At 38.0% G+C, this 27,285-nt stretch overlaps 1 protein-coding gene and 5 long non-coding RNA genes across 12 annotated transcripts in view; 3 read left to right on the top strand and 3 right to left on the bottom strand.

The window, feature by feature from the left end:
* Positions 1-230: 230 nt before the first annotated feature.
* LOC129770485 (uncharacterized) lies at positions 231-1,269 on the bottom strand. The gene is made up of 3 exons (XR_008742127.1): positions 1,154-1,269; positions 657-1,094; positions 231-600 (listed from the first exon to the last, which is right to left on the bottom strand). It is a non-coding gene; the product is annotated as an uncharacterized LOC129770485 (long non-coding RNA).
* Positions 1,270-2,171: 902 nt separating this feature from the next.
* On the top strand, positions 2,172-3,055 carry LOC129769640 (uncharacterized). The gene is made up of 3 exons (XR_008741930.1): positions 2,172-2,204; positions 2,264-2,701; positions 2,758-3,055. It is a non-coding gene; the product is annotated as an uncharacterized LOC129769640 (long non-coding RNA).
* Positions 3,056-15,114: 12,059 nt separating this feature from the next.
* Positions 15,115-15,952, top strand: LOC129769641 (uncharacterized). Its single transcript, XR_008741931.1, has 2 exons — positions 15,115-15,310; positions 15,372-15,952. It is a non-coding gene; the product is annotated as an uncharacterized LOC129769641 (long non-coding RNA).
* A 3,612-nt stretch (positions 15,953-19,564) lies between these two features.
* On the bottom strand, positions 19,565-20,478 carry LOC129769642 (uncharacterized). Its single transcript, XR_008741932.1, has 2 exons — positions 20,207-20,478; positions 19,565-20,145 (listed from the first exon to the last, which is right to left on the bottom strand). It is a non-coding gene; the product is annotated as an uncharacterized LOC129769642 (long non-coding RNA).
* A 245-nt stretch (positions 20,479-20,723) lies between these two features.
* Positions 20,724-21,673, bottom strand: LOC129769639 (uncharacterized). Its single transcript, XR_008741929.1, has 3 exons — positions 21,477-21,673; positions 21,237-21,418; positions 20,724-21,173 (listed from the first exon to the last, which is right to left on the bottom strand). It is a non-coding gene; the product is annotated as an uncharacterized LOC129769639 (long non-coding RNA).
* A 3,127-nt stretch (positions 21,674-24,800) lies between these two features.
* Positions 24,801-27,285, top strand: part of LOC129769635 (integral membrane protein GPR155) — a 48,210-nt gene continuing 45,725 nt past the window's right edge. Inside the window, exons 1-2 of one of the 7 annotated variants that reach the window (XM_055772017.1) lie at positions 24,801-24,863; positions 25,705-26,049. In XM_055772017.1, the coding sequence (XP_055627992.1) occupies positions 25,844-26,049 (206 nt within the window). In that variant the 5' untranslated portion in view covers positions 24,801-24,863; positions 25,705-25,843. The other 6 variants (XM_055772021.1, XM_055772019.1, XM_055772022.1 and 3 more) reach the window with 6 other exon arrangements.

Raw genomic sequence — 27,285 nt, forward strand, 5'->3', positions numbered from 1 at the left:
CAAATGCTGCCACCTTGCAATCGAGTTATCGACCTTTCATATGGATTCATCGAACAACTTGACGCCACTTTTTCGCCAACATGTGCAAGGCGTCGACCTGCTTGCAGCGCTGCTTCCAGCACTGCTTGCTGCTTGTTTGTATTGGTTTGTTATTGAAAATGAAAAGGAAATACATTGATCGATTTTAATCATTTTATTGAAAAAAATAATAATAAAAAAAACCATGTATAATAAAAATAAGGTATATAATGAAATCGGTGCATCCGGGTTGTCTGGATTGACGATTCAAATCCGACTGAGTACATTGATGAATACCTCCTTGCCCTTGATGACACAGATATGTGGCTGAGGAGGATTCTTCAATGTGCGTGAAGCACGGGATCTACGATGGGGAAAATTGCTCGAAATACTATCGATGGCCAGGTCCTGCTGCTGTTGCTGTTGATGCTGTTCCCCGGAATAGCACCCTGGACTTAAAGGATACTGCTGCGGGTAAGCTGATGCTGTTGGCTGGTGTGACAGAAGTGGAAATAAGCAATGTGGTGATGAGGGAAATCATCTTTCTCACTCGCCGATTGATTGAGTCGGATGTATTCATAGCTGAAACAAAATAAAATTATTAGTAAGTGAAAAGCAGAAATGAATTCCCTACTCACCAGTTGTATGATCCGGATAAAAATGCGAACATTAAAATATCATGCGATTACGTTCGCTAACCTCGCCTATTTTCATTCTACTATACTACGGAATCAGTGCATTCGGGTTCCTCCGGGGCGGTAATTGAGCTGAGCAAGTTGATAAATACCTCCTTGTCGTTGAGTTTTCGTATCTGAAGAGGATTTTTGAATGTGCGCGAAGCACGGAACCTCTAATGGGGAAAGTTCTTCGCGATACCATACCATGGTTAAATTCTGCTGTTGCTGCTGTTGATGCTGTCCCCCGGCATTGCCAACAGGGGTTGGAGGTTACTGCTGCAGGAAAACGGATGTTGTTGGCTGCTGTGATAGAAGTGGAAATCCGCACTGTGGTGATGGGAGAAATCATCTTTCTCACTTACCGATTGATGGAAGCAAACGAGTCGAATGTATTCATAGCTGATAAGACAAGATAAAATAATTAATAATTAAAAAGCCGAAATATATTTCATACTCACCAGTTGTATGATCCATTTGTTTTTGTTTGAGATGACAGTTTAGCGGAGTGGAAAAAAGAACCACCAGTGATGCCATTTGGTTTGTTTAATTATTCAGTATTTTCGACTAACGAACCATCCGCGTTGGCGATATTGGGGAATAGGCATGACAGTATGGATTTGCAGAAGGAATGAATACACTTTTAAAATGAAAATTATGAATGAACATGATTTTTCCTTAATCAAATTAGTACTCTATGTAAGTGAAAATCACCATTTCCTGCAAGTGGTGAAGAAACGTCATAAAAAATATGTTTTGAGATAATTTTATATTATAATGACAAGTTTTTTTGAGAATATCTGAACGTCTATAGAAAATAATTCAAATTAGGGTCATGACAACGTACTTTAAGTAGAAAAAATTATGCCAAGAAAAAAATTTCATACAAATTTTAGCAAATATAAACTGATTCGGGCCGACTAATATGATAGAGAATAGTTTGCCTCATACAAACTAATGCCGTATCCAGATGTCGATACCTAATCGTCGTCATCGTGAATAGGTAACAGCGTTACGGTCGTTGTTAGGTCGATGTTTTTTTCGTCGATTGGATTGTGGGAACCCGAATCAGTTTATATTTGCTAAAATTTGTATGAATTTTTTTTCTTTGCATATTTTTTTCTGCTTAAAGTACGTTGTCATGACCCTAATTTAAATTATTTTCTATAGACGTTCAGATATTCTCAAAAAAAAACTTGTCATTATAATATAAAATTATCTCAAAACATATTTTTTATGACGTTTTTTCACCACTTGCAGGCAATGGTGATTTTCACTTACATAGAGTACTAATTTGATTAAGGAAAAATCATGTTCATTCATAATTTTCATTTTAAAAGTGTATTCATTCCTTCTGCAAATCCATACTGTCATGCCTATTCCCCAATATCGTCAACGCGGATAGTTCGTTAGTCGAAAATACTGAATAATTAAACAAACCAAATGGCATGGTTCTTTTTTCCACTCCGCTAAACTGTCATCTCAAACAAAAACAAATGGATCATACAACTGGTGAGTATGAAATATATTTCGGCTTTTTAATTATTGATTATTTTATCTTGTCTTATCAGCTATGAATACATTCGACTCGTTTGCTTCCATCAATCGGTAAGTGAGAAAGATGATTTCTCCCATCACCACAGTACGGATTTCCACTTCTATCACAGCAGCCAACAACATCCGTTTTCCTGCAGCAGTAACCTCCAACCCCTGTTGGCAATGCCGGGGGACTACATCAACAGCAGCAGCAGCAGAATTTGACCATGGTATGGTCTTGCAAAGAACTTTCCCCATTAGAGGTTCCGTGCTTCGCGCACATTAAAAAATCCTCTTCAGACACGAAAACTCAAGGACAAGGAGGTATTTATCAACTTGCTCAGCTGAATTACCACCCCGGAGGAACCCGAATGCACTGATTCCGTTGTATAGTAGAATGAAAATAGGCGAGGTAAGCGAACGTAATCGCATGATATTTTAATGTTCGCATTTTTATCCGGATCATACAACTGGTGAGTAGGGAATTCATTTCTGCTTTTCATTTACTAATCATTTTATTTTGTTTCAGCTATGAATACATCCTCAATCAATCGGCGAGTGAGAAAGATGATTTCCCTCATCACCACATTGCTTATTTCCACTTCTGTCACACCAGCCAACAGCATCAGCTTTCCCGCAGCAGTATCCTTTAAGTCCAGGCTGCTATTCCGGGGAACAGCATCAACAGCAACAGCAGCAGGACCTGCCCATCGATAGTATTTCGAGCAATTTTCCCCCTCGGAGATCTCGTGCTTCACGCACATTGAAGAATCCTCCTCAGCCACATATCTGTGTCATCAAGGGCAAGGAGGTATTCATCAATGTACTCAGTCAATCCAGACAACCCGGATGCACCGATTCTATTATATACCTTATTTTTATTATACATGGATTTTTATTATTTTTTTTCAATAAAATGATTAAAATCGATCAATGTATTTCCTTTTCATTTTCAATAACAAACCAATACAAACAAGCAGCAAGCAGTGCTGGAAGCAGCGCTGCAAGCAGGTCGACGCCTTGCACGTGTTGGCGAAAAAGTGGCGTCAAGTTGTTCGATGAATGCATATGAAAGGTCGATAACTCGATTGCAAGGTGGCAGCATTTGAGGTCGATTGTTGACATTTCATCGACCCGATCTTGGCAGGCAAAACGGAATGTGGGAATAATCGAAGCGAACGAATAATTTACGTCGATTAATCGATCCAAACCCAGAGCAAAAAAAACCCGTATGGCCGCTGCAGTTTTATTATGAAAATCAATTATTATCTTTGATGCTCTCCTAAACTCCTAAAAGATGCTCAATGCCGTCGATTCGAAATGAACTTCGTTTACGAGTTTAGGGGAGCGTAAATGATAATAATTGATTTTCAGGCGGAATAAACACTTTTTTGATTCCAGATGGCTTTCTAACGAATGAGAAATATTAGTCTAACTAATTATTTCTCTCAGTGTGACGATTAATCGATTAATCGATTATTTGGAGCGATTAATCGTATCGAATAACAAACTGCTGAAAAGTATTCGATTTGTGGATGAACGATTAATTTCAAAAATCGGGGATCACTAAGCAAGTGTTCAATGCAAAAACGTGGTATTTGAATCCACTCAGATAAATATGATTACTAAGGTGAGGTAATTCGTAAAATGTATTCGTATTGACGAATTTACGTTAGTATTGCAACCAGATGGCGCAGCGAGTAAAATGAGGATGTTTTGTTTTTTTGGTATGAAATTCGTTAAAATTTCCTAGAAAAATCAGAATTTATCTTCAAATTTCCCGGTTTCATGTATTCTTTCCACGCTGAAAAGGTTAGAAAATCATCATTTTACAATGTGCTATGTATATTACGAGGAATGGCTTGTTATAAGTATTGTAACTTTAATTTTTTTCGACTAAGTAAACGATGAATAGGGTGTTTTGTGCTAAAAATATTGCAAATCCTTCGCGTATCGGCCCCTACATAATCAATTATATCAGTAAATTTGATATGATATCGATTTCATCGCAATTATCCTTAGTATCAATAACCGGTATGCATTATCAAACTTAAAATTTTCGAAGATTATCTATGACTTTGGTCAAATCGCGTGTTGAAACCATCGTAAATATACAAAACTCCAACATTCTTACCATATACTGACGACATTCAATGGCTGAAATGAATCTAAATTGAAATAAAATGAATAATCACCACCGAATCTTGCTTTTCAGTGCGTAAAATAAACAAACACCCTCACTTTTGTGGTTCTGAGCTCTAATGTAGATGTCGCATGAGCTGTTTCAGCTTTGCGTAAATTCGTCAATTGACGTAAATTCGTCAATTGACGTAAATTCGTCAGTGGGAGTTTTGTATATTAGGCTGTCAAAAAAGTCCTGCGGTATTTCCGCGAGGTGTCGTTGTAAGCGCGTAGTTCTAGTTGTATTCATTGTATCGAGTCATACTATAGCTTGTTGGAAAGGTATTTATAGTTATAATATAGTCCTTGACAGTGTTTTGTTTGGTTAAGTCGTTCGTGAGTTATAGTGACGCAAATATAGAGCAAAATAAAGAGAAAATCCGACATATTTTACAGTACTACTATGACAAAGGCAAAAGGCATCTCAAGCTGCCAATAAAATTTGTGCAGTTTATGGACCCGATACAGTTTTCATTTCCACCGCACAACGATGGTTTCAACGTTTTCGTTCTGGTGTAGAGGTCGTCGAAGATGCGCCACGCTCCGGAAGGCCTGTCGTCGAAAATTGCGACAAAATCGCTGAATTAGCATGTGAATCGCTGCTGAATCGCAACAAAATCCCCGTTTCTGAAGCGGATGGTGATTGGCAATGAAAAGTGGGTCACTTACGACAACGTGAAGTGCCAACGGTCGTGGTCGAAGCCCGCTGAAGCGGCTCAGACGGTGGCCAAGCCCTCATTAACGGTCAGGAAAGTTCTGCTGTGTGTTTGGTGGGATTGTCAAGGAATAATCTATTATGAGCTGCTTCCCTATGGCCAAACGCTCAATTCGGACCTGTACTGCCAACAACTGGACCGCTTGAAGGTAGCACTCATGAAGAAGAGGCCATATTTGATAAACAGAGGCCGCATTGTCTTCCATCAGGACAACGCCAGGCCACACACTTCTTTGGTGACGCGCCAGAAGCTCCGGGAGCTCGGATGGGAGGTTCTTTTGCATCTGCCGTATAGTCCGGACCTTGCACCAAGTGACTACCACCTGTTTTTGTCCATGGCGAATGAGCTGGTAGTCAGAAGTTAGCCACAAAAGAGGCCTGTGAAAATTGGCTATCCGAGTTTTTTGCCAATAAGGAAGCGAGCTTCTAAAACAGGGGTATTATGAAGTTGGCATCTCGTTGGGAACAAGTCATCGAACAAAACGGCGCATATTTGACTTAAAACAGATGATTGTAACTAATTTTATGAACAAATGAAAATTCAAAAAAAAAATACCGCAGGACTTTTTTGACAGCCTAATATTTACGATGGTTTCAACACGCGATTTGACCAAAGTCATAGATAATCTTCGAAAATTTTATGTTTGATAATGAATACCGGTTATTGATACTATGGATAATTTCGATGAAATCGATATCATATCAAATTGGCTGATTGGATTGATTGGATTGATTATGTAGAGGCCGATACGAGAAGAATTTGCAGTATTTTTAGCACAAAACACCCTATTCATCGTTTACTTAGTTGAAAAAAATTAAAGTTACAATACTTATAACAAGCCATTCCTCGTAATACACATAGTACATTGTAAAATGATGATTTTCTAACCTTTTCAGTGTGAAAAGAATACATGAAACCGGGAGATTTGAAGATAAATTCTGATTTTTCTAGAAAATTTGAACGCTGCGCCATCTAGCTGTAAAACCAACGTAAATTCGTCAATTGGTGAACAAAAAAATGTGTCTAGGTCAGGACCACATTGTTGACGTAGGACTATGTATTTAAGGAATTATTTTATTCAATTCGCTCGTTTATTACTTCGGATTTAATTCTAGAAAGCATGGATATTTTTTTAAATAACTTTTCTGTAGAATTTTTGGTGGCCTTCAGAAGACCATACGATTTGCGTGATTTTGTAGAAACAGCTGACAATGATTGATTTACAATTCATTCTTTCCTTCTCAAGAATAATACACAAGTTGGCCTGTATGGACTGTATCACAAGCGCTATTCTTCTCCTTTGCGTTATTGCTATAACAGTTCTCGTAGCGATTCATTCCTTCGTCTCGTCACCGCTACCTCCCGGTCGCTATCCTGATGACTGTTGAATTATAATAGATAATGATTGCATGATTTTTCTGTTATTGTGATTTTAAACTGCAAAAATCATTCACCTTTAGCTTTAAAAATTTTGAAGATCAATCAATGGATGGTCCTAAAAATTAACTCCCGGTCGTTCGCTTAATCAGCGGATGCGCAGCCGTTGTGGCTTCCGTATTCCCCTATCTGCAATGATGATTTCCGCAAGACTCCTCTGTTTTATCGTCCGTGTTTGGGTGACACTTTCTGGTCTGCACAAATTCAAGCGAGTACAACATTGCCTGAAGCTTGCATGTGATATTGAATCTCTCCGATGCATAAGTTCTAATGAGTTGAAGTGTTAACGTAGCAAAGGTTTATTGGCAAAAGAGATGGAATATAATTGCGTGGCATGTGCTGTACACAGAAGTCCATAGCTGTTTGTCGCTAGCCATGCAGTCTACGTAGGATCCGCTAGTCGGCTTCCACTTGGTCGTACCACCTTGCTCGCTGTGTACCTCTTTTCCTCATTCCTATCGGTTCGTTGTCGAGGACTATTCACTGGGCTGTCGTCTGACATTCTCACAACGTGCCTGGTCCTCCGCGCGCCCTTAGTGTGTTAGAACGGCCCACGTCTCGTGACCGTAGAGGACTACCGGTCTTATCAGTGTTTTATATATGGTAAACTTTGTGATGCGGCGAATTTTACTCGACCGTAGTGTCTTTCAGAGTCCAAAGTAAGCACGATTTCCTGTCATGATGCGTCTTTGTGTCTCTCTGCTGGTGTCATTATCGAACTCGTCTACCACTTCGATTTCGTCATCGCCAATCTGAATTCTTGGTGGGAGGCTAACATTTGTCTCCTTGGAGCCTCTTCCTCGCATGTATTTTGTCTTCGACGTATTGATGGCAAGTCCAAATCTACTGACCTCAGTCTTCAGTCTGATGTAAGTCTCCTTCATCATCTCAAAGTTTCGTGTAACAATGTCAGTGTCGTCTGCGAAGCCGTAAAGCTGGACTGACTTTCGGAAAATCGTACCACTCGTGTCTATCCCCGCTCTTCTGATTACACCTTCTGAAGCGATTTTGAACAGCAAGCAGGAAATCCCATCACCTTGCTGTAGCCCTCTCCGAGATTCGAAGGGACTACATGGTAAAACTGGAGCGAAATCTGTCTTAAAAGCCGTGGTCATCGAAAGAAAACCATCGATGAAGAGAATCGTTCAAAGAAGATAGGCCATTTCGGGATCCCCTGTTGTATATGCAAACAGTTGTTAGATAATCCTAAAATCGTTCTGGCACCACTGCCTGCAGCTGTAATAATAACCGAATGAAAGTTACACACGGTTTTCTATATCGCGATTGATATAAGTTATTTTCCGCTTTATCTAAAACATTTGTTCAATAAAAGTAGTAAAATATTTTCGTATATGTCTTTTACACTTCCGTTATCCCAAAATACGTAACATTTTGGTGTCAGAAGTGGGATACAGCAGTAAAAGTTTTTCGGTCGAAAAAGAAGTCGCGTACGCTTCGATTCCACGAAAGGCAAAATGGCTTCCCAAGACCCGAATGCAGAGCTAATGCAATCTCTCACAAAAATGATAGCCGACGACCTAAAGTCATCTATCCAATCCACTTTGGGGCAACTGAATCCTGCCGAAGATGCAATGGTGCCACCCGTGAAACCACCTTCGTTTTCTGTTCCCGAATACCGTATTTCGGACAACACATCCATTGCAGACTATTTCAAGCGCTGAATGGTCTCTGCAATTGAGTCAGATTCCGGCAGAACAATACCCACACTATGCTCGAGTGCATATGGGTACAGAATTGAATAACGCCATCAAAATTCCTGATTAGTGCTCGCGATCCAGCGGACATCTCGTTCGATGAACTCCGATCGGCACTAGTAAACCACTAGTAAACTTCGACCAGCCAAGAATAAATACGTTGAAAGTATTAAGTTTCGGGAAATCGTGCAACAGAGCGACGAATCCGTGTCCAGTTTTGTTCTCCGGCTCAGACAAGGAGCTGTGCATTGTGAATATGGAGAATTCTATAATGAATTACACGGTCTCGATTCACGCGAACTGTGCGACGAAATTATGGCAAAGAAACCGGCAACATTCAATGGCGCATTTGAGATTGTGCACACAATAGAAGCTACCCGCAACACAGCTAAAGAAGTGAGAACGGTAAGACCATCGCTAATTCCAGAGGGAACCAACAAATTAGGTTATGAGCCGCCGAAGACACGGAGAGGAAATCCAAATGAGCTCGCATTTGTTGTGATCACCCTTATGTCAGCGCGAATCAGTCACGGCGAACCAAGGGGAAGTATTAAAATATGTAGAAAATTTCAACATGACACTTTTTCGCAAGACATTTTATATGAAAATAATTTTGACGTCGGACTACATCTTTCATTTCTATACTGGAGTATAAATTCAAAGCTTCGAGAACGAGAGTGTTACATTGGAGAAACAGGATTTTGAGCAATACACCCGCTTCGCCGGTTGAAAGAAATGGTATGATAACCGCTTCTTCGAAAGATAAAATGTCTACGCGTTATATGTGTGTTACCTATTGATCCAAAAACTTGTTTCAATAGCTCAAAAATTGTTTTGAAAGCAAGCTATTGAAATCACAGAAATCTGTATATAAGCAGGTGCCAGCTCGGAAATCCACTCAATTATAATTGTACAGCGGTTAAATCATTTTGGAACATTTACTGCTGCAAAAAAAACAAACTTGCTGCTGTGAAGAAGGCGACCAGCAAGAAGAAAGCTGCTGCTACTGCTGGTGTGGCTGCCCGAAAGCAAAAATCAAATAAATCCTTAAAAATCGCTGCATGCAAGCCGAAAACGCCGAAGCCATAGAAATCAACAGCAACTTCGAAAAAAACTACCATCACCACACATAACGCACAACACGAGAGAAAACAAGATGGTGTTTTCAGCAAACCAAATCCAGTTCTTTTCAGAAAGAGTTTGTCAAATACTACGGTCAAATACATTCTTTTTGTAATTTCTTCGATTATGTGCGATCAACGTAAGATTACAATGAATCTCGAGAAAGACAATTCATTCCTGCTCGACACTCGCACAAACAATGTTCACTCATCAATCTCACAAACGGGAAGTGGGTGTTGTGAGGGAGGGCACAGTGAGCGCAACCTTTATGTAGACTGATTGGAAGCGACAGATATGTTGTCTATGGGAAATGGTATACAAATTATATCACACATAATGGGGAGAAAGAATCTTGACCCTTTTAGTTTTGTGGACAAGACTAATTGGTTCATCTTCACTATCGGTCAATTCGATTGGATCTTCAGTGATACTATTGCCTTGATTAAACCTGCATGTCAAATTTAAAATTTGCATATGAATGGTCCATCAGTGATGGGCAGGAATATCAGGAATAGGAACCAGTGAAAAATTGAATGAAAGAATGAAAGAATTCGCGAAAACTGAATGAACGATCGGAAAAAGTCACAAATGAGCCCAAAAAACCGATAAATTCACACAAGATCTCCACGGACAAACAAATCATAAAAGTCAGTTTGCTTCTTATTTCGGATATTGTTTTAGATATCATCCAAATAGTTCTTTAAGACAACTATATCGAAATTATCAAAAGCAAAAAAAAAAATTGTTTGAATGGGCCGATGCTGCTGGAAGCCATGGTGTGGGCTGACCTGGTACATCTTTTATTATTTCCTATATTATCAGTGTTAAAATTTTTTACCTCCCATATATTCCTGTTAGACGCAGTCCTACGTCAAAAATCAAATCGGGGATAAAAATGCACAAATGTACTCACAAACAAAGGTTCACGCCAAGTTTGAACACTTTTTTTCGTAAATGACTGACAACAAATTGCTTGATTGAAATTGTCAGATTGGAATTTTCTTGATGAGAATGCGTGAAAAGAATAATAAAAACAAAATATCTGTCATTCAGCTGACTCCTCTCTCTCAAATCAAAAGCACTTGTTTCCTTCAAAACAGCGATCCGCGTTGACGGCATTGAGCTTCGAAAATTAGCTTTTCCATATTAAATTAGTATTCTATTTAAATTGAAAATGTTTTTGTTTGCAGGTGAGGAAAAAGTCTCATACGAAAATTGTTTATGAAGATAACTTTATATTATAATGAAAAAAATCAGTAACAATGTTGGAATTGTATAGCCATATGGAAGTCGACACCATGCCACTTGACAGCGAATTACCAATTTACCACCATCTGACATATCGTGATGTCGATGGTGAACTTTTAGGCCGTCTACACATTAGGCAACAGCAACCCGATCTATGTTGGCGATGTCAATCGCATCGCCAACTCAGCTCTGCACATTGAGACAACTCGAACGCGATGAATTCGTTAAGTTTTTATCCGTCATCATAAACTGCCTAATCGCTGGCAGAGATGCCATTTATTTAACTGCCGAAAAAATCATACGGAGAGCAAATTATGAAAAATTGGTTTGAAAAAAACTACTTTACTTGGGATTTTTCTTGACACCAGGCAAAGAAAAAATAAATAAAAAAAGACGGGTGGGTAATGTCGGGGACATAACCGGAGTGACGTAGGACTATACAAAGGGGACAGCTTTTGCTAAATATATATTTTAAATATATTGTTTTATTTTCTTCTCCTACGTGAATACCTACCTATCTACCTGAAAAATGGATTAGTTTTCTGTTTACTCTTTATGAACATGTTGGGGGTTCTGAAAAGAACCTTTGGTGTTGTGTTTTTCTTTTTTTTTCAAACTTTCTCAATTTTTTCTCACTATCTCATAGTTGATTCTTTATTTTTTCTGAAGGCTTTGTACTTATTAAATGTTCAACGCCGGGCATCTTTTGGCGTATGCACATATCGTACAATCAAAATGATGGCTGTGATAGGGAATGCATAGGTGGTCATCAGCGCGCGTTTGGACTTTAGCGGTACACGCTCACAGGATAGAGACAAATCGGCAGACTCAGTCAAAGGGTCGAGTACGAGACGAGACGAACGAATGAGCGTTAAAAGGCAGCGATGGCAAAAAAATACATTCATTACGATTTATTCGCTCGTTGGATTCACATGCAGTCTAAAATGGGCCCTTTTCAGGATCACAAAATTATCTTCAATCTTAAGAGTTTATTGTTTTGTTATCACTCGATGTCCCCATCTTGTTCGGCTAAACGTTTCTGTTAAGCGATTGCATTTGCCACTCGCCACAGCTTTCACAGTTGGAAAATTTCTTCCCATCCAGCTTGTGACATGTTGTACAGTAAATTACATTTAATGCGACGTGCCGAAGCACCACTCAGTGTCGCATTGGAGGCGATTTTAACCTGTAATTGAACATTTGCGATGACAGTGGTACAGTGTCGAAAATATGTCGCATTACAGGTCCGTCCAATTAGCTAAATGTCGAGATAAGTGTAAATTACTGTACTTGCAATCTAGAAGCAAGAAGAATTGGTGAAAATCAATAGGCTCAGAACAACTGCCAAATTCACATACTCATCATATCCTGGCAAACAAATTATGAAAAAATCAATTTGTGTTTTATTATTATTTTGGATATTGTTTTAGAAAGCATTGAACTGTATTTCCTAAACTCTTTTTTGGAAGGTTTAATGGCCCTGAAAAGCGCCTTGTTTTATGGAATGGTTCCAATTTAGAAAACTTAGTACTCGTGGTTTTGAAAAAAACCATTTCGAACGCCCTCGATGCCGCCTTGTTCTGGATTTGCCACCAAAGCAGTTTGTATAAAGAACAAACTTTTTTCTTCTGCTACCTGCTGCCGTTTCGCGATTGCGTTTGCCACTCGCCACTCGCTGCAACTGCCTGTTGTTGTCTTGATGTGTTCTGTTCTGAATGCGGGTTTTCTTATCGTCGCGAGCAGCTTTACCAGCCAACTCGATCACTTCGGCGGCCGAAACTATATAACGCCGGCTAGGTGGACTGGTGCACTGGTACTAACGCGCTCGGCCTAGCTACCCTTGCTGAGCAATTGGCGGATACACCTACGAGGAACTGCACACCTGCACGGTTCGATTGGGACTTTGCCTTTCCCTTAACTTGTCCTCCTTTGTTACGTCCACGATGCCGATGTCGTACAACCACACGGGTTTACGGTTTGAAAGAAAATAACTTTATTTTTTTGTGATCCGCGTGTTTTATACTCTAGCGGTTTTATACTCTAGCCGTGCCGAAGCGCCACTCAGTGTTGCATTGGAGGCGATTTTACCCTGTAATTGAACATTTGCGATGACAGTGGTACAGTGTCGACTTTCAATGTGGGGTCATAATTTGGATCTCTATGTTTACAAAAATGTCCAACTAAATAAGTCGCATTACATGTCCGTCCAATTAGCTAAATGTCGAACTAATTGTAAATTACTGTACTTTCAATCTGTAATTGTAAATTACTGTACTTTCAATCTGGAAATAATTTAAGAATTGGTGAAAATTGAATAATCAGGAAAGTCCCCAACTATCAATAAGCTCAGAACAACTTCCAAATTCACATACTCATCATATCCTGGCAAACAAATTATGAAAAAATCAATTTGTGTTTTATTATTATTTTGGATATCATTTTAGAAAGCATTGAACTGTATTTCCTAAACTCTTTTTGAAAGGTTTAATGGCCCTGATAAGTGCCGTGTTTTATGGAATGGTTCCAATTTAGAAAACTTAGTACTCGTGGTTTTGAAAAAAACCATTTCGAACGCCCTCGATGCCGCCTTGTTCTGGATTTGCCACCAAAGCAGTTTGTATAAAGAACAAACTTTTTTCTTCTGCTACCTGCTGCCGTTTCGCGATTGCGTTTGCCACTCGCCACTCGCTGCAACTGCCTGTTGTTGTCTTGATGTGTTCTGTTCTGAATTCGGTTTTCTTATCGTCGCGAGCAGCTTTACCAGCCAACTCGATCTCTTCGGCGGCCGAAACTATATAACGCCGGCTAGGTGGACTGGTGCACTGGTACTAACGCGCTCGGCCTAGCTACCCTTGCTGAGCAATTGGCGGATACACCTACGAGGAACTGCACACCTGCACGGTTCGATTGGGACTTTGCCTTTCCCTTAACTTGTCCTCCTTTGTTACGTCCACGATGCCGATGTCGTACAACCACACGGGTTTACGGTTTGAAAGAAAATAACTTTATTTTTTTGTGATCCGCGTGTTTTATACTCTAGCGGTTTTATACTCTAGCCGTGCCGAAGCGCCACTCAGTGTTGCATTGGAGGCGATTTTACCCTGTAATTGAACATTTGCGATGACAGTGGTACAGTGTCGACTTTCAATGTGGGGTCATAATTTGGATCTCTATGTTTACAAAAATGTCCAACTAAATAAGTCGCATTACATGTCCGTTTAATTAGCTAAATGTCGAACTAATTGTAAATTACTGTACTTTCAATCTGTAATTGTAAATTACTGTACTTTCAATCTGGAAATAATTTAAGAATTGGTGAAAATTGAATAATCAGGAAAGTCCCCAACTATCAATAAGCTCAGAACAACTTCCAAATTCACATACTCATCATATCCTGGCAAACAAATTATGAAAAAATCAATTTGTGTTTTATTATTATTTTGGATATCATTTTAGAAAGCATTGAACTGTATTTCCTAAACTCTTTTTGAAAGGTTTAATGGCCCTGATAAGTGCCGTGTTTTATGGAATGGTTCCAATTTAGAAAACTTAGCACTCGTGATTTTGAAAAAAAAAACATTTCGAACGCCCTCGATGCCGCCTTGTTCTGGATTTGCCACCAAAGCAGATTGTATAAAGAACGTTACGGCAGCGGAGCGGGGATTTTTAAGCTGACTGGCTGGCTCAAGAATTACGCATGTGTGAAGCCGGGTTCAGACGGTGCGAGTAAGCATACGAGTCGGTCTAGTCAGTTACTGCAGTACAGCTACTCACACCGTGTGAACACATCATGCCAGTTAGTGTCATGTGTGATTCGGCGTGCGAGCTACTTCAAATTTTTTTGAATTTACTCGCACTCGCATCCCTCAAAACGTCAAAAACAGAATTTAGCGTTCGAATCAGGGATGCCAAATGTAAAGAAATGTCTCTATTTTTAAGATATTTGAAAATATGCGAAGATTATTATAGACTTGAAAATTATTGAAAAAACAAATAAAACCCTCATAGTTTCTAAGCGGAATCGTTGTTATTAAACGGTTTTATTTAGCTTGCCCTGTAATCTGTTTGTATGTTTGTAACATGTCCCACATTAGTAGAAATTTGACCCCCTTCTTGTTGACCGATTGATCTGAAATTTGGAACACACCTTTATCTCTGTAGTCATTACAAAACTGCGTATTTCATTATCTTGTAAATCCAAGATAGAGGCCGCTACAAAATGGCGGATCCCTTTCTTCCTCAAAACCTCATCAATGTGGGTTTTCCAAAACCCCATCAATATGGGTATCAAATGAAAGGGCTTGACTAGCAGAATACAGTTATTTAAGAAAAATGCAAATCCAAGATGGCTGCCACTACTAAATGGCGGACTACATAGTTTCCCAAAACTTCATTAATATGGGTGTTGGGGGGAAGCAAACTACGCCACTGATGACTTGATCTGAACCTGCGCATCCGGACGGTGCCACTCCATGACGCACCCAGACAATCATTGACAGCTAGCTGTCATCACTGTCATTCTGAAAACTTCTCTCGTACCACACATTCTTTGCTAATCACAAAAAAGGAGTAGAGATAGAACCCAAAATAAAGTTGAATTCCCAAATTGTTAAATAATTGAATCATCCTGTCGTGCTTTGAATTTAAAACGAGGAGATCAAATGTAGGTAAAACCTAATAATGTAAAGTTCTTGTTTAATTATTGTTTCTCTTAATAAATACAGCTTTGAGCTCGCTATACATTGATAAAAACGCGTGCTGAATAGAACCTCCGAAACCCCCGTAACAATGGGTATCAAATGAAAGGGATTGACTAGCAGAACACGGTTATTTATGAAAAATGCAAATCCATCAAAATTCTACCAAATGGCGGACTACATATTATGTCAAAACACCATTAATATGGGTATCAAATGAAAGGGCTTGAATAGTAGATCACAGTAGATCATGAAAAATTAAAATCCAAGATGGCCGCAATCACAAAATAGCAATATACTTTATTAAACGGTTTTATTTAGCTTGAACTGTTCGTATGTATGTATGTATGTCTGTAGGATTGTCCCACAGTAATAGAAATTTGACCAATAGGAACTGACCGGATAGGAACTGCTGTCATTTTAAAACTGCTTATCTTGAAAAATCCAATTTGGCCTCCGCTCAAAATCGCTGATTCCATATCATCTCAAAAAAAAAGGTTGATTGAGATATGTGTATCAAACCAACGAACTTGACTTGGAGAACACACTATGTATTTTCTGCAATCTACTCAATATCGGTATCAAATGAAATTTTTTGACTGATAGAATACAGTACAATGCCTTTATTGTAGAGAAATATTCTAATGAAACAGATAATGTACTAAAAACTAGAAAATAAAATGAGTAAACAAAAACTTTTTAAATTATAAAATCCATTCATTTTCATTATCCACAATTAGTGATTTCATCATATGTCCCACTATTTTATTTTAGTCTTATCAATGCCCTAGACTAATGAAGGAGAGGTGTGATAACTACTAACTGCAACTTGCCTAATTATTTTCTCTAGCTTTTAGTACATTATTATGTTTAATCACAAATAAACCGTTTAACTTAAAAAGTTTTTTTACTCATTTTATTTTGTTTTGCACGCTGGTGGGGCACGTTTTCTTTTTGAGATAGTTTTCTTGGGATTCTAAATATAAAATCATTATCGGGCACAATTTTCATTCGAAATTCACTCACAACTTCCAAAAAAAGTATTGTTCTAAAAAACAGAATACATATTCCATTTAAAAAAGTAGATTTTCATTCATTATTTTAGTTTTTGAGGCGTATTCATTCCTCCTGCAAATCTACTATCATTTTCATTTCACAAATTGGTACACGAAGCTGCTGTCAAGGCGAAATAATTCAAAATTTGAAAAATCTTTTAGACTGCCATTTGTAGCACTACATACTTTCGGAATTATTTTAGCTATGGATGCTTTCGAGATTCTAAAAAAATATCGACAATAATCTGAACGATATTCCAGAAGAAAGGTACAACATTTCTAGTTTCACTTATGTAGGTATAGCATCCCTCATGAGTGTATCTTGCGTTGTATTTGTGGAGCAATTAAATCCAACAGTTTTTTCACTTTTTCAGGTGTTATTCTCAACACTGCTCTGTACTCTCGGGGATCATCATCGTAGAGTTACTTCAATATTGTATTTGTTGCTCCTTTTTTTTGCATCCAATTCCTGGACCGAATCCTTTTTTCTTTCTGCTTTTTCCGGATAGTACCTTCAGTTCAAAGAAATTCAGCACAAAGTATTTTTAAACACGGCCAGTGTGTGTTTAGCGATAAAATTGTGTAATGATAAATTCAACTGAAAATCTAAGACGAAAACTGCCAATAAAGAAGTCGATTTCGGATCAATCATCTGACAAATTCGGATCTGATTGCTGTTTCTGACGATTTGATGGACATTTGAAAAACCGCCTGGCATCTCTGGAAAACCTGTGCCGTAGTATCTAGTTTCTTGCCAGCAGCTCACATTGTGTGAACGGACAAGGCGAGTCAACCATTTGTCAAGCGAGTTCACCGGGTCAGTAGCTGCTCATTGTGAAGCCAGCTACTAGCAACGTATAAATGGGCCTTGAGACTGCGACCAATGTTTCGTTAATTTTTTTCTTTTTCCTTTCCAATCGTGCTTCATTCTATTTCGCTGCTGCTCTGGTTGCCCGTTTTGGTCGGTACGATTTGAGGAGCACAAAATGGACCAATCAAAAATGGGCACATGGTGTATTTGAACAATGCTTGATATTTCACAATTATTCAATTATTTATCTTAAGAAAAATGAAATGTTATTCGTTAGGATAGATGCGTAGATATATTTCCTATCAATTGATGCAAAAACCTTTGCGATCTATTGAGAAATGCTCGAGTTATAAGCGTTCCAAATCTTGCATTTTTTCCTACTTGTTCAGTGCCTAGATTTCCATTTCACCCCCTATATCTTCCGGTTAGACGTAGTCCTACGTCAAAAACTTAATTTCACAAATCATCGAATCAAATTGAATGCATACGCGGCTTCTTAAAACTACAATAGAATCAAAAGGGCACATTTGAAATACAATTTACACTATAGCAGAAAAAAAAATCTGCTTATCTGGCATTCCTGGATGTACTTTTTTCGAAGGTGTTTCATCTCGTATATCAAACAATAATACCATTTTTATTTAAAAAATGTACCGTTGTGTTAATATTCCTTCGTGTGTACAATAGATTTCAGAATTTCTTTTGGGTTCTGCTTTTTTTTTCTAAATTCTAAATATTTCTAAAAAATGGATGTATATATTTATTTTTCGTTGGAGTAATACCACAAACCAGCAAACAATATTTACAAACATAAAAAAATCATTGAAATAAGAATACAGCCGAAAAGAATTATATAAAGAAAACAGAAAAATTTTCAACAATTCTTCTAAAGAATGATTTATGTATACACTAACGCTAAATATGAAAAATTCTCCCAGGGGTCACATATTCGCAGACCGCACCTTCGCACATGGTACAATCGAGAATCAGGGATGATAACGGTTTCCCGGGAAATCTGACCAGAATTATCCAATCTTAAGGCCCATTTATACGTTGCTAGTAGCTGGCTTCACAATGAGCAGCTACTGACCCGGTGAACTCGCTTGACAAATGGTTGACTCGCCTTGTCCGTTCACACAATGTGAGCTGCTGGCAAGAAACTAGATACTACGGCACAGGTTTTCCAGAGATGCCAGGCGGTTTTTCAAATGTCCATCAAATCGTCAGAAACAGCAATCAGATCCGAATTTGTCAGATGATTGATCCGAAATCGACTTCTTTATTGGCAGTTTTCGTCTTAGATTTTCAGTTGAATTTATCATTACACAATTTTATCGCTAAACACACACTGGCCGTGTTTAAAAATACTTTGTGCTGAATTTCTTTGAACTGAAGGTACTATCCGGAAAAAGCAGAAAGAAAAAAGGATTCGGTCCAGGAATTGGATGCAAAAAAAAGGAGCAACAAATACAATATTGAAGTAACTCTACGATGATGATCCCCGAGAGTACAGAGCAGTGTTGAGAATAACACCTGAAAAAGTGAAAAAACTGTTGGATTTAATTGCTCCACAAATACAACGCAAGATACACTCATGAGGGATGCTATACCTACATAAGTGAAACTAGAAATGTTGTACCTTTCTTCTGGAATATCGTTCAGATTATTGTCGATATTTTTTTAGAATCTCGAAAGCATCCATAGCTAAAATAATTCCGAAAGTATGTAGTGCTACAAATGGCAGTCTAAAAGATTTTTCAAATTTTGAATTATTTCGCCTTGACAGCAGCTTCGTGTACCAATTTGTGAAATGAAAATGATAGTAGATTTGCAGGAGGAATGAATACGCCTCAAAAACTAAAATAATGAATGAAAATCTACTTTTTTAAATGGAATATGTATTCTGTTTTTTAGAACAATACTTTTTTTGGAAGTTGTGAGTGAATTTCGAATGAAAATTGTGCCCGATAATGATTTTATATTTAGAATCCCAAGAAAACTATCTCAAAAAGAAAACGTGCCCCACCAGCGTGCAAAACAAAATAAAATGAGTAAAAAAACTTTTTAAGTTAAACGGTTTATTTGTGATTAAACATAATAATGTACTAAAAGCTAGAGAAAATAATTAGGCAAGTTGCAGTTAGTAGTTATCACACCTCTCCTTCATTAGTCTAGGGCATTGATAAGACTAAAATAAAATAGTGGGACATATGATGAAATCACTAATTGTGGATAATGAAAATGAATGGATTTTATAATTTAAAAAGTTTTTGTTTACTCATTTTATTTTCTAGTTTTTAGTACATTATCTGTTTCATTAGAATATTTCTCTACAATAAAGGCATTGTACTGTATTCTATCAGTCAAAAAATTTCATTTGATACCGATATTGAGTAGATTGCAGAAAATACATAGTGTGTTCTCCAAGTCAAGTTCGTTGGTTTGATACACATATCTCAATCAACCTTTTTTTTTGAGATGATATGGAATCAGCGATTTTGAGCGGAGGCCAAATTGGATTTTTCAAGATAAGCAGTTTTAAAATGACAGCAGTTCCTATCCGGTCAGTTCCTATTGGTCAAATTTCTATTACTGTGGGACAATCCTACAGACATACATACATACATACGAACAGTTCAAGCTAAATAAAACCGTTTAATAAAGTATATTGCTATTTTGTGATTGCGGCCATCTTGGATTTTAATTTTTCATGATCTACTGTGATCTACTATTCAAGCCCTTTCATTTGATACCCATATTAATGGTGTTTTGACATAATATGTAGTCCGCCATTTGGTAGAATTTTGATGGATTTGCATTTTTCACAAATAACCGTGTTCTGCTAGTCAATCCCTTTCATTTGATACCCATTGTTACGGGGGTTTCGGAGGTTCTATTCAGCACGCGTTTTTATCAATGTATAGCGAGCTCAAAGCTGTATTTATTAAGAGAAACAATAATTAAACAAGAACTTTACATTATTAGGTTTTACCTACATTTGATCTCCTCGTTTTAAATTCAAAGCACGACAGGATGATTCAATTATTTAACAATTTGGGAATTCAACTTTATTTTGGGTTCTATCTCTACTCCTTTTTTGTGATTAGCAAAGAATGTGTGGTACGAGAGAAGTTTTCAGAATGACAGTGATGACAGCTAGCTGTCAATGATTGTCTGGGTGCGTCATGGAGTGGCACCGTCCGGATGCGCAGGTTCAGATCAAGTCATCAGTGGCGTAGTTTGCTTCCCCCCAACACCCATATTAATGAAGTTTTGGGAAACTATGTAGTCCGCCATTTAGTAGTGGCAGCCATCTTGGATTTGCATTTTTCTTAAATAACTGTATTCTGCTAGTCAAGCCCTTTCATTTGATACCCATATTGATGGGGTTTTGGAAAACCCACATTGATGAGGTTTTGAGGAAGAAAGGGATCCGCCATTTTGTAGCGGCCTCTATCTTGGATTTACAAGATAATGAAATACGCAGTTTTGTAATGACTACAGAGATAAAGGTGTGTTCCAAATTTCAGATCAATCGGTCAACAAGAAGGGGGTCAAATTTCTACTAATGTGGGACATGTTACAAACATACAAACAGATTACAGGGCAAGCTAAATAAATAACAACGATTCCGCTTAGAAACTATGAGGGTTTTATTTGTTTTTTCAATAATTTTCAAGTCTATAATAATCTTCGCATATTTTCAAATATCTTAAAAATAGAGACATGTAAAGACAATGTAAAGATTTGGCATCCCTGATTCGAGCGCTAAATTCTGTTTTTGACGTTTTGAGGGATGCGAGTGCGAGTAAATTCAAAAAAATTTGAAGTAGCTCGCACGCCGAATCACACATGACACTAACTGGCATGATGTGTTCACACGGTGTGAGTAGCTGTACTGCAGTAACTGACTAGACCGACTCGTATGCTTACTCGCACCGTCTGAACCCGGCTTTAGGCTATCTGTTGGTATTTGTTGAATCATTATTATAACCGACGGCATCAAGCTAAAGGTGACATATTTACCTAACATACTTATTTCGGCTCGCTGATAACAACAGACAGCAACAATTGCTGTTAACTTGGAAAAAACACATCCAGCGGATTCTGTGCTTCTTGCTCAATCTCCAATATTATACGCATCCTTGACCAATTCAGCACTCTTCCCGGACGGTATATCAAGAGAACTTGCATATTGATGGCATTTCCTAACGTCAAACGAATATATATTATATATAAACTAAACCAAAGTAGCAAAATACTTACATCTCGTTCGTTCATAGAAACAGATGCGCCAATATTGTAAACACTGTTTTGCATCACCACTGACAGATATTGAAATTCAATGAACGCAGAAATCAAAACGTCAACAGCAATTGAACGAAAAGGTTGCCGACACAAATCGCGCGCGACTCGACATGCTGAGTTGAATCGAAAAAGTTGGTCCGACCAAAGTTGCCAGTTGCCTAGTGTGTATGCTCCCATTTGATTACACATGTTCTCAACTTTTTTGACAGATTCGTTAAGTTGCTTTCCAACTTAGGTTGCCTAGTGTGTAGATGGCCTTAGGCCACCTACACACTACGCAACCTAGGTTGGAAACCAACTTAACGAATGTCGCAAAAAAGTTAAGAGCATGTGTAATCAAATGGTAGTCCGCACACTGGGCAACCAGTTGACAATGTTGACTCAACCTGTTGGAATCAACCTAGCATGTCGAGTCGCACGCGATTTGTGTCGGCAACCTTTTCGTTCAAGTGCTGTTGACATTTCGATTTCTGCGTTCGTTGAGTTTCAATCATGGATGCCAAGTGGTTTATGGTACGAAAAAATGTATCCAAATGTCTTCACAATAATATTGAAGGAAACTAAAATGCATTACTTAATTTTGAACAATGCTTGATAGGTTATTCAAGGTTTCTTATAACTATTATATAAGTTTAAAGTTTAAAGTTATATTATTGAACAAATATAAAGAACACCCCATCAATATGGGTATCGAATGAAAGGGATTGACTAGTAGAACACAGTTATTCATGAAAAATGCAAATCCAAAATGGGGGATTACATATTTTCTCAGAAGCCCATCAATTTGAATATCAAATGAAAGGGCTTGACTAGTAGAACTCAGTTATTCATGAAAAATGCAAATCCAAGATGGCGGCCGCTACAAAATGGCGGATTACATATTTTCTCAGAACCCCATCAATATGAATATCAAATGAAAGGGATTGACTGGTAGAACACAGTTATTTCTGAAAAATGCAAATCCAAAATGGCCGCCACCACAAAATGACGCCATTTTTTTTCAAAGCCCCATCCAAATGGGTATCGAATGAAAGTGCTCGACTAGTCCAAATCCAAGATGGCCGCAGTTGCTAAATAAACAATTACTTTTTAATTATTTCATTCAGCTTTACCTGTTTGTATGTATGTTTGAGTGTTTGTAGGGTTATCCCACATTAATTGAAATTTGAACCCGTTCCTGATCACTGATTGATCTGAACTTTGGAACATACCTGTAATTCTACTTTCATTGTAAAATCATATTGAAATGTCAATGCAATGCTTTAACATTGACAAGTTTCATTTCATAACAGCAATGTCTGAACACGTACGAAAGAATAAAATAGTTACATTTTAAAAAGTGGCTCTTATATGGCTCGGAAACCAGGAATGTTATATCATATGTATGAGTTTTAACCGCGGTATATAAAAAAAGTAAAGTATATATATATATATATATATATATATATATATATATATATATATATATATATATATATATATATATATATATATATATATATATATATATATATATATTTTAGATTTATATTTTTCATAAATAACTGTGTTCTACAAGTCAGTCCCGTTCATTTGATACCCACATTGAAGCGGTTCTGAGAAAATGTGTAGTCCGCCATTCTGTAGCGGCCGCCATCTTTGATTTACATTTTACATACATAAATGTGTTCTACTGTTCAAGCCTTCTTTCATTCGATACCCGTATTGATGGGGTTTTGGGAAAACCCATATTGAGGGGATGTTGATGAAATATGAACATAATCCCCCATTTTGTAGCGGCCGTCATCTTTGACTTTCAAGATCATGGAATACGCAGTTTTTTAATGACGGCAGAGATAAAGATGTGTTCCAATCTTCAGATCAATCGGTCAACAGGAAGAGGGTTAAATTTATATTAATGTGGTACAGTGCTACAGACAAAGTTACAAAGTTACAGAGTTACAAAGTCATAAATATACAAACGGATGAAGCTAGATAAAACCGTTTAATAAATAAGTGCAAATCATAATTATATTAAACGTTTACCGAGCGAAAATTCGTTTTTTATTATTCGTTTATCCAGAGGATTCGATTATCCAGAGTGAAAAAAATTCAATACTCCGGATAATCGAGTCCGACCCTTTCTTTTGTTTCCTAATTTCACTCATGTTAAGAAAAATCTCTTGTAAGGTTGTATTTTTGTTGAAAAACATTTTTCATGAATTGCTTCTTATATGATTTCTTTCAGTAGTTAAAGGAACGGCATCACTGCCAATTTATTATGACGGATGAAAACTTAACGATTTCCAATGCGCCTAGAAGTATATCCTAAGGTGAGGCCGTTTCGTCACTAGGTTGGTTAGGGAAGCGGTATATGAAAACAGTACGGAAGGAAACAGAAGGAGAATTATTTGCTTGAAGCGTGAAAGAGACAGACTGATCACAAGCAAGCTTGGGCACAAGCGTATTGTGTATTGTTTACAAACAAAACACAGTAGACTTCAAAGATGGCTGAAAAGTGGTTTTAGCAAGTTGGCCCACCTTAGGATATACTTCTAGGCGCCTTCACGATTTCATCACGCAATTTAAAGATGACAGAAAAAACTTAACGATACCTGTCAATCCCAAGTTGCGTACCTCAGGTTGCTTCGTGTGCGGATGCAAGTTGAGTTCAAGTTTGACAGCTGAGATATAAACAGGTTGAGGTTCATTTTCAGTTGACCAGTGTGTAAATGGCCTTACTCGACATGCTAGGTTGCTTCCAACAGGTTGAGTTCTTCTTTCTTTGTTTTTAAGAGGCTTTAAACTTTGCAGTTCATTCGCCTCTATCAGGTTGAGTCAACCTTGTCAACTGGTTGTCCGCCCAGTGTGCGGACTACCATTTGATTACACATGCTCTCAAGTTTTTCGCGGCATTCGTTAAGTTGGTTTCCAACCCAGGTTGCATAGTGTGTAGATGGCCTAATAGCAGAGGGATAGTGAGATATGCGGTGACGATAGGTAGAGTGAGATAGCGAGAATCGTGCCATACACCTGGTAAAAAACATTCACTGTTTACATAAAAGCAATCTCGAATCGGTCCCCATTTTTTGCTTGATGTTACTATCCCCTGCATGCACTCAAAAAAATGTCTAATTAAGTCCGCATGACCCAACGTGATACGACTGAACGGCAATTCTGACATATAGTTTTACCTTCTACTTTACTCGCCTTGATCGAAACGTCAAACGCAAATCTTTCCGTCTCTTTCATACTCAACTTATGAACTGTAGCAAAATAAATCCCCTGCAAACGTCAGTATTCGGGTGGATTTCAGTTTGTAAACATATGAAAAATCTTTTCGTAGCATAATGTGTTAACTATTGAGTGAGTGGGGAAGAAAATAATCAAACATATATTTCCGAACTCGGAAAATTGGTATTGTGGCTCGAGGCTCGTGCATTCTGAATGTTTATTGGACAAAAAAGTTATAAATGCTCCTGCTAGAATCCAAATAAACTACTGCTACGTAACGACGTTCCGCTCCCAGAATTCTTTAGGGAAGCGAATGTGCGCGTCAAGGATGCACCTGCATTATGACAACAGTGTCTTCGCTCAAGGTTTTCTTTAAATTCCAAATTCCTAGTCATTCTTCGATAATGCTGCGAAACAGCGCAGAAGCAAGAATGTGCATATTGTTCTAGGTATTCCATAAGCGAGAGCAATTATAGTGAAATTCTACAAATCAATTCAATCTTATAAGCTTCATCCCTGCACCAGTTGTGAAAATACTCGCAAAGCGGAATGTCTTATTCCAGTGCAATGGTTGTGTTCAGTGTTTAGTTCGTTTGTTGTTGTGCAGCTGGGACAGCTTCTCTGCCGATTGTGAATACTATAAACTAATCGTTTATGCAATCGTTTCGTACGATACGCGCGTGCAAAATCTGCAAGTCTTTGCACTCGTACTCACCAGGAATTAATAACGATCGGAGAAGTTGTTTGACGTCTGTCGACGATTCATCTCATCAACAGCGGTACAGATGCAATGAGTTGAACTAGTGCCCTTTGCGGCAAATGAATTAAATTAAGCGTGAAATGCTAGACAGCTGTTGGTGTGTTTGAATGAGAGTGTTAAACAATCATATAAATGATTGAAAATGAAAGTGATTAGACACTTCTGAAGCGGCAAGATATTGCTTAAGAGTTATTGATTACTTTCATTTCACAGAATTTAGTCATGGTACGACGTAGTAAGTGAACATTCGAACCTAATGCGAAATGGATGAAAATAGAATTCGTCTCGGTTGAAACAAAACAAAAGTGCTCTAAATACTGCCACGGCCTCCTGTTCAAGTGCGCACACAAAAATGGATACGAATTCGGTCAACAGTCGCCTCAGCGGACTGCTTGCTATCACGAATAACACGATGGAAGCAATACAAAATTCTACAACGATCGCTTCAATGATTCAGACAACGACGGAAGCGGCAGATGATCACATGGATCAGGCGACAATCTCGATGGACAATTTGTATCCAGCGCTTGTGCAATGCTTTGCCATCATTATTTGCGGGTAAGTGGCATCATAATGAGTATAGCGAGAGTTTGAGCAAAACGAAGTCTAGATCATCGAATAACTATACATGTTTGCATAGCTGAACGTTTTCTAATCTTGGTTTTCCTTAATATGTACACTATGGTTTTGCTTGAACAATGTAAATCTTTTCCAAGCCAGTATTGTCCGGAAAGTTCGTGGAAATTTTTACAAAAAACCAAAAGCATAAAAGTATTTACCTCGGATCGATCGTTCTTTTCCTTACACACTCAACTTATTTTATTCCTGTTATTTTATTCCTGATTCCAGTTCCGAATTCAATAAAGGTGGGTTTAGACTAGTGATATATTCATGTGAAGAAATATGATGAGATTTATAGAAATCGCATCAACCGTTTACACTAGCGAGAACTTCTATAATGAATATATTCATATTTTCGATGAATTTATTCACCTGAAGTAGAACTGCATCCAACTTTAGTGATTTCTCACCAGTGAGAAATTCACAAGCGTTTACATATGCTGAATTTTTTCAAGTTATATATACCTCATATTTATTCTCACCCGGCAGCGGAAATTGTCATAGAAATATTTCTCTTACCCAAAAACCCTCACATCCCAAATTGTGCTTAATTAGTTCTCGAGTTATGCAGAAGTTTGTGTTTGTGTGCCCGCTGTAATTTGTGTTGCAGCCCCCCCTTAGAGAGGGGGGGTGGAGTGTTTAACAACCATAGAAACATTTATTGTACCCTAAACCTTCACACGCCAAATTTGGTTTCATTTGCTTGATTAATTCTCGAATAATGCAGAAATTTGTGTTTCATTTGTATGGCAGCCCCCCTAAGAGAGCGGGGGGAGGAGTATCTAACCACCGTAAAAACATTTGTTGCACCCTATAACTTCAATATGCCTAATTTGGTTCCATTTGCTTGATTAATTCTCGAGTAATGCAGAAATTTGTGTTTCATTTGTATGGCAGCCCCCTTAAGAGAGGGGGGAGGAGTATTTAACCACTGTAAAAACATTTATTGCACCCTAAAACCTCCACATGCCAGATTTCATTTCATTTGCTTGATTAATTCCCGAGTAATGCAGAAAACCCCCTATATACCAATTTTCATGTTGATCGGTTCAGTAGATTCCGAATCCATAAGAATCAGACAGACGGACAGACAGACAGAAATCCAGTTTTATATATATAGATTACGACTGCATAATTTGCAACACCAAACGCACGCACGTACGCATACAAATA

Source organism: Toxorhynchites rutilus, chromosome 2, assembly GCF_029784135.1.
Source record: "Toxorhynchites rutilus septentrionalis strain SRP chromosome 2, ASM2978413v1, whole genome shotgun sequence".
NCBI classification, from domain to species: Eukaryota; Metazoa; Arthropoda; class Insecta; order Diptera; family Culicidae; genus Toxorhynchites; species Toxorhynchites rutilus.